At 41.8% G+C, this 7329-nt stretch overlaps 3 protein-coding genes across 3 annotated transcripts; 2 read left to right on the forward strand and 1 right to left on the reverse strand.

Moving 5' to 3' along the window:
* Window positions 1-322: 322 nt before the first annotated feature.
* LOC117779937 lies at window positions 323-1699 on the forward strand. Its single transcript, XM_034616289.1, has 2 exons — window positions 323-394; window positions 445-1699. The coding sequence occupies exons 1-2, from the start codon at window positions 347-349 to the stop codon at window positions 1600-1602; spliced, it is 1206 nt and encodes a 401-aa protein (XP_034472180.1). The 5' UTR covers window positions 323-346; the 3' UTR covers window positions 1603-1699.
* A 315-nt stretch (window positions 1700-2014) lies between these two features.
* Window positions 2015-6067, forward strand: LOC117779929 (centrosomal protein of 97 kDa). The gene is made up of 8 exons (XM_034616282.1): window positions 2015-2139; window positions 2378-2541; window positions 2600-3066; window positions 3122-3480; window positions 3991-4254; window positions 4314-4490; window positions 4863-5274; window positions 5339-6067. Exons 1-8 carry the CDS (start codon window positions 2133-2135, stop codon window positions 6015-6017), a joined length of 2529 nt encoding a protein of 842 aa, XP_034472173.1. The 5' UTR covers window positions 2015-2132; the 3' UTR covers window positions 6018-6067.
* Window positions 6068-6184: 117 nt separating this feature from the next.
* LOC117779940 (probable RNA-binding protein EIF1AD) lies at window positions 6185-6936 on the reverse strand. The gene is made up of 2 exons (XM_034616294.1): window positions 6703-6936; window positions 6185-6641 (listed from the first exon to the last, which is right to left on the reverse strand). The coding sequence occupies exons 1-2, from the start codon at window positions 6866-6868 to the stop codon at window positions 6319-6321; spliced, it is 489 nt and encodes a 162-aa protein (XP_034472185.1). The 5' UTR covers window positions 6869-6936; the 3' UTR covers window positions 6185-6318.
* Between the last annotated feature and the right edge of the window lie 393 nt (window positions 6937-7329).

A 7329-nucleotide genomic window follows, 5' to 3' on the forward strand; every position in this document is an offset into this window, starting at 1 on the left:
GCTTAAAAAGCTATTGAGTACTCTTTTTATACTGTATTTAGACGAATACGACTTAGCTTTATTCATCTTTTTTACCATGATTTGATAATGATGATAATCATAATTAAAATTTATGTTATACTTGAAATGTATATGGTATATTTTCCTATTTATCAGAGGGTTTACATACCATCAAGGACTCATTGATTACAGGGTATATAAACAATAAAAATTAACTTGTTTCGTGTACACGTATTTATGTAGTTTTTCAATTTGAATTTGAATGCTAATCAAGTTACCAGTTTTTAAGTTTAAATTATTTTGGATATTATAATATTTAATATATAATTTGTGAAAACTACTTGCGATGAAGCGTAAATTGAAAACTAATAAAAAGATCAACCAAAATTCACAGGTTAGTTTGTAAGATGTTAAGTGTTTATATTCAATATCCTTTCCATTTAGACAAACACCGAACACAATCAGGGTTCCAGGATTCCCCCGCCCACTGCATTCAAAAAGGATACATTCAAAACGAAACAGACTTATAAAGCGGACTCCTTGACAAAAGGACGAACTGGGCTGCTTGAAGAGCTGACCACGAAGATTTGCAAATGTCAAATACAAAAGCATGAGGAACAGCGGTCACCACCCCAACCACAAAAACACCAACAAAAGCAACCTTGCAGTCAGGCAAAGGATCAATATCTATGTCAGTTAAAGGCCAAACAGGCACAGGATAAATATCGATCATCTAAAGAGGAGCCACATTACGAATGTTTAGCTCATGCGTGTCCCAGTCTATCGATGGAGCTACTGAGTCGTGTTCCGTCCCATTTAGAAACCCTTTATACCCCGCAACCCCGCCATGCACATCATCTGCCTCCATTGTCTTCGAAATTCAACAAGGAACCGACCCAGGCAAATCCTGAGGGAGCTGACGGAGATCGTGTGCTGTACAAGAATGCTAAGTTTGGCTTTGAGTCCAGTGTTGAGCGTAGTGTCATTAGCGACAGATCGACAAAGCGTCTAATAAGGGATCAGAAAATTCCGCAGAAAAGCCAATGTCCAGAGGACAAAGATTCCTCTCCATTGGTAAAATCAGCTCGAGAGCATTGCCGCCAAATGAATGCTCGCTTTAAAGCCAAGTATTCGGAGAAGACTTCCGAATCCGATTCCTTTGGTGATACTCGAAAGACTTTGATCAGTGGAAAGAGCGCTGGAGATTTACGTTCAGTTGTTCGCTCACAGATTCATGTGCAAGAGTTGATCGATCAGTCGAAAAGAAAACTGAAGAAAGCAGCCGACAAACGATTGGAAACATTATCATCTCTATCGGATTTTTCCATAAATAGCCGCTCTGAGCGGCAGGATTCCAAATTAGACATGTTGGAAAATATTCAGCAAAAAGATATCAAACAAGGAAAGCTCTTGTTGTCCGTTAGTGTCGAGGAGATGGTAAGCACCAAGCTGATAGCACCCGTGGTACGTAAAGTGCAACGTATGTATTTGGGCACCCTTCGAGAGGAAATGAGCATTATAGAGGATCTTGAGCGTCTACCATGCCAAGTCAGCAGTGTCTTTCAAACCGCCGATGACCAGAAGAAACTAAAAAACAAGTAGCATTTCCATTTTTATATAGTTATTTGTTTAATTTTCTTGCATTATATTTTATACGGTTTATTGATAAGATCATCATAATAAACACAACTTACACTAATGGGAACTAGAAATTTTGAAATAAAGATACTAGCAGTGTGACTACGCTGGTAAAGCCGGAGTAGCGTAAAATATCAAATTTAATTTTACTTTCATATATAGATAACTCTTGTGCGTCCGATTTAACGAGAAGTTGAAGAATTGATTTAAAATTTAAACTTAAAAAATTTAGAAATAATGATCGTTTTTAGAAAATTCCTTTTTTTAAATATCGCACCAAAATGGCATAACTTGCCAGACGTTCAAACTCTCTCAAGGCTGCCACCCTGTTGTGACAGCCAGAAAATTCTTCTTTGTTGTTTAAAAAGATGGCAGCACTGGTAAGGTGGCGCTCGCATTCCCAAACATTGATTTTTCGTTGTAGACGCTAATGAAAGAAAGCAGCCAATTGTCTAAATATATGTTAACAACTGAAGGAATTTACGGGCTATAAAATGAGTGGTAAGTGCTTACAATAAGTGCAGCTCAACAATTCACAAATGCATTTGGTTGCTGGCGGCGTTGTTTGAGCTTGTGGCTGGATGGCGTGCATTGCAATTCGCAGCCTACTTTGAGGGTGAGGGTGGCAATCAACCACCAATCACCACCCTCAAGGGAGCAGGTGGCCTGCACTGCACAGACTTGATGATGACTTCATCAGTGTTTACACACGTACTCACACCAATTCATTACTTTGCAGGCGACGAGAATAGCTGCAGCGAAAAGCAGACGCTTAATCTTGCGAAGCAGCAGCTGAAGAAGGTGCCAAAACAGGACGATGCCCAAAACATACGCAAGCTGATCCTGGACGAAAATGAGCTGCAGAAGATCGACAACATTGACTCGTATCTAAAAATCGAAACGGTGCTTAAATAATCCAGTATTATTGCGTACTTTAACTCATCTTCACATTTCCTCACAGTTATCGCTGAGTAAAAACCAATTGCTGCGAATGTACGGCGTCTGTCGTCTTCACTGTCTGCGAGAGCTAAATCTGTCGTTTAATGGCATCCTCTCCATTGAGGGTCTCAAGGATTGTGTGCATTTGCGTGACCTCAATCTGGAGGGGAACAACATCAAGACTATTGAGCATCTCAATACGAATTTGAATCTAGAGGTCCTGAATCTGGCTGATAATAGCATTGGTAGCATATCGGATATATCATATTTACGCTGTCTCCGAGAACTCAACTTGCATGGCAATCGTTTGACGCACCTGCGCCAGTGCGATAAGTATCTGCCAGTGTCACTGGAGACACTCACGTTGGCCAAGAACAACATTAACGATTTAAATGAAATTTGTACGCTGTCGCATCTCAACAAGCTGCTGAGCCTTTCCATAACGGATAATCCCTGTGTGGCCATGACGTTGGGACCGAACAGTGTGGAGTAAGTAGAAGCATCTCTTTATGGAAGAGCCTGTTTATAATTTGCTTTCGTTTAGTGGCTTTGATCATCGTCCGTTTGTGCTGAACTGGTGCATGAGCCTTAAGTTTATCGATGGCTATGTGGTTGATCCCATTGAGAGCCTCAAGGCGGAGTGGCTATATAGCCAAGGACGTGGTCGACAGTTTCGCGTTAGCGAGCAAAAGGAACTGGCCAAATACTTGAGCTCCGTCTGTCCGCTGGTTGGCAAGGCATTGGAGAATGAACACGATCGCAAGCTGAGGCTGATACTGAGCAAGGCACAGCACCACCAGCGTCAGCTTCAAGAGGAGATCTTGGACAATGCAAACAGTTCGGTCAGCACATCGCCTTCATCGCATCGCAAGAAGCCCACGAGTCGCATACAATCGCCCCGCTGTAAGCACGGATAATTCCCGATTACCTTTATTAAACATTGATTAGCCCCTTGCAAAGGACATGGTGGCTTTCGCCATGTTGACCAAGATGAACTGAGTCGATGTAAACATTTTCATCTGTTCTTCTGTTTTGTGACAACTAGTCTCCCAACTTTGAAGCCTTTACGTAAGGCAGTACATATCACAGATCACTATACGATTATAGCTGCCATAGGAAAATCAAATTTGAAACTCAACCCTTAGTATTGTAAGCTCTAATGTTTTTTGAGATATCTCAACCAATCTCGCAACTTGTATTTTCGTTAATACCCTATATAAGATGACCAAATTTAGTTAAAAATTGGCCTACTATATTAAATAGCTGACATAGAAAGGATCTGTTAGTGTAGTGGGTGTAGTAAGAAAAACAAATTAAAAGCCGATAATTAAGTATTTGACTCTGCAAGAGTATCAAATCTTAAGCCCGCCATAAATAACCCTTCTTTCCTGTTTTTTTTTGTACTTCCGGCAGTTTCACGTCTCGGCGGTCGTCAAGGCTCACCGGAGTCCATGGTGAACAGCTATCATGGGAACAGCAGCAACAACAGCATGAGCAGTGACAATGGCGTCGTGAATCATGCACTGCAAATGAGCACATCTTTGATAGAGAACATCAAGAATGATGGCGACAACTTTTCGCTGGCCAGTCTGTCGGGCATGTCCAGCAGTGTGACCACCAAGACCTACAACTCCACGGAGTCAACGCCTCGCAACATAACGCCAAATCCCTACAATGGTTTGTGTTGGCATCGATTACAGCAAATCAAATTTTCTCTTATCTCCACTGTTTTGCAGAGCAAACCTTTATTGGACAGACACCCTTGGGTGGTCCCTTGGCGGCTGCCTCGAAAATGGTGCCAGTTCCGGAGACGCTGATGAGTCCCGACGTGTGTCCCGCCGCCGTTGCCCAACGTGTGACCGTCACGGCCCTAAACTCGCAACTGCACAAAACCAAAGGGAACAAGAACAAAGGTAGCTTGACATGTGTTTTATTAACCCAGTCCAAAATGGGCACAAAGGCTGTTGGATTTGTCCGTCCGTATAAACACCCAAATCTCGAAGCCTACAAGAATAGATAGCAATCAAATTTGGCGTCAATCAATTTCCTGTTTTTTCTTTAATTAAATATCATTAGTATTAATTAAATTTTTAATTGATTTTTGTTTTTTTTAATGGCCTTGTTTTGTCTTTTTTTTTAATTTCTGTCAATGTATTTTTGTTTGAGCTTATTTTAATTTTCTTGTACTGGGTATCTAACAGTCGTGCAGCTCGCCTGTTACGTTTCAAGTTTTCAGTTGATTGACCCTATCAAAATTGTAATGTTTTCAACGAATTTCTTGTCAGACAACAAATTGAATTTGCCGCGCGTGCGGAGTCCTCAGTTGCGACGCATCCAGAGTCCCACAAGCAGTCCCCGGAAGCAACAGCAGACGCAGTCACATCCAATGGGCACCACAACTGTGCAGGGCAGCACCACAGATGCCAGTGGCTTCAGCACTGACGACGATGGGGAACAGATCAATATTGAGAAGCTGAAAACCATACGGAAAATGGCAGCACAACGAGTACAACAACAACAGCAGCAGCAACTGCAGTTGGAGAACAATAATCTGAATTGTACGGATCGTCTTATAGAGCACGTGACTGAATCCTCGGCGGTGACCATACAGAAAATGTGGCGTGGCTATCATACACGCAAGAAAACCAAAGACATTGCCGAGAAGTTGCATAAACAGCGCACACACGAATATATTGAGTAAATAATAATATCCATTCACTTATTAGTCGGTCTTATTCATATTGAACTCTCTTCCCCACAGCAAACTCAACAAGGATATGCTGCTGACAAAGGCGCAGCTGCAGAATGAAAGGAAGATACAACAGCTACAGATGCAGGCCATCAATGCGTTGTGGAAAAAGGTGTCCACCATGCAGCTGGACACAAAAGCTGGCGGCGAGCAGAGCAACAATATGATTAACAATGGCACAACATCGGAGGAAGGCGTTGACAGTGGCAGCAGCATGAATCCGCCTCAGGGACAAGGACAAGGACAACTGTGCCTCGATCAGAACTCGGCAGCTGTGGTAAATGATTTAGCCAAGCGTTGCACAATATTAACGGATCAGGTGCAACAGCTGCAGAGCTCTATTGGCACTATTGTCAATTGCCTGACCATGGTGTGCAATCTGCCACAGGATGCGATCAGGAAGCAAATCAACGACGTCGACGGCAATGAAACTGAACCCAACAACGGCGTGGAGACACGTGACAGCAGCTCCACGCAAACCGATTTAATTGCCGTGCATACTCCTCAGCTGGAAGATCTGAGCAATTTTCCCTTTACCAAACCAAGGCCATCAACATTGGCGCTGGAATCAAAGCACGATGCGCTGGACACTGCCAAAATTGCAGGAGAGCCGCAGCTTGTGGTGACTGTCAATGATGACGAGTTGAAGGAGAACATTGAGATCTGTGACGCACTAGGATTGGAGCAGTAGGAGCTGCTCAAAATTAAATATTCTCTAAACAACGCTTTATAAGCACTCAAAAAAAAACAAAAAATGGACAGATCTCAGCGCGCATAAAATATTCTTAGGCTTTGTTAGCTTTTGCAAGCATTTTAGTTACAACAGCCACAGCAACAACAACAACAACAATTATTTATATGTAGTTTTTGTTTTGGTTTATATGTATGTAGTAAAGACACAATTTTTGTTACAACAATTGAGAGGGAAAACAATTCGTTAAAAAATATACATAGCTAAACTTTTGTAATGCACAAGCAAATGCACTGACATCTCAGTCTTCAGAGCTGCTGTCTTCCGTGTCCGAGTCCGACTCCGTATCGTTATCCATTTGTATATTCACGGGTCGATTTGTGTTCGGCGTCAACGGTTCATCTGAATCGGAATCTAAAGCATCATTACTGGTCGCCGACTCCACTGCTTTCTTGGCAAAACGTTCTGGCCATATGCCCGATTTTGTGTACTCCTTTATGTGCTCTGGTGTCAATATTTTACATATCTCTGCCTTCACCTTGTCTCCCTCGTCAATCGGCTCGACAAGAATAAAATCTCCGCGCTTTACCCAAACATTCTTGCGAAACTTGTTTGGCATGGAAACTACATATAAACATATTTGTTTGTTAACCTTTAATCAACACTTGACTTTACTTGTGCTCACCCAGAAAGTTCTCCGACTCCAATGCTGCTGCCTCGACCTCGTGTAGATTATTGCCCCGACTGCTGACCACCCGCACGATCTGCTGCTGCTCTGTGGGCAGTGAAAAGTCATCCTCCATCATCTCCTTGAGCACATGCTTGCGCCGCGTTGTATTTGGATGCGACATATTGTTATTAATTTTGTTTATTATTGTGTTATGGGCCCGCCAGTTTTGTTGCCACTTTTCTGTTTACTAAAATTGGTATGTCGATAACAGGTGGTGGTCGATCGATAAATGTCATACTCACAAACCCGATAGCAGTGCTGTATAACTTGCAAATAAATTTGCGCGCTCCTTTTAAGTTTTTTTTTTTTTTAGCACTTTAGCATTATTTTAGTAACAATTTAAAAGTTTAATTCAAATTTTGAATTCATGTATTAAATGGTTAAATAGTGAATTGATAGAAATAATCTGTATGTGAAAAGCGCAATTTGTGCGTGTATTTTACGGGTACTTTTCACAATCACATCACAGTAAATAGAGGATTCCCTGAACATTCTAAATTTCAATTACAAATTTTCACTTGGTCAGTGCTGGTGGTCATTTAAATAAGCGACGACGACGTCGAATTATCAACAACCTCAGAC

This window comes from Drosophila innubila (assembly GCF_004354385.1).
Source record: "Drosophila innubila isolate TH190305 chromosome 2L unlocalized genomic scaffold, UK_Dinn_1.0 4_B_2L, whole genome shotgun sequence".
NCBI lineage: Eukaryota > Metazoa > Arthropoda > Insecta > Diptera > Drosophilidae > Drosophila > Drosophila innubila.

Bases quoted from the DNA above. Each gene is read 5' to 3' on its own strand.
- LOC117779929 (XM_034616282.1), top strand. The intron at 2,542-2,599 runs GTGCTTAAATAA...ATTTCCTCACAG, and splicing joins CGTATCTAAAAATCGAAACG to TTATCGCTGAGTAAAAACCA. The intron at 4,255-4,313 runs GTTTGTGTTGGC...ACTGTTTTGCAG, and splicing joins AACGCCAAATCCCTACAATG to AGCAAACCTTTATTGGACAG.
- LOC117779940 (XM_034616294.1), bottom strand. From the start codon at position 6,868: ATGTCGCATCCAAATACAACGCGGCGCAAGCATGTGCTCAAGGAGATG. The intron at 6,642-6,702 runs GTGAGCACAAGT...GTTTATATGTAG, and splicing joins GGAGTCGGAGAACTTTCTGG to TTTCCATGCCAAACAAGTTT.
- LOC117779937 (XM_034616289.1), top strand. From the start codon at position 347: ATGAAGCGTAAATTGAAAACTAATAAAAAGATCAACCAAAATTCACAG. The intron at 395-444 runs GTTAGTTTGTAA...CTTTCCATTTAG, and splicing joins AGATCAACCAAAATTCACAG to ACAAACACCGAACACAATCA.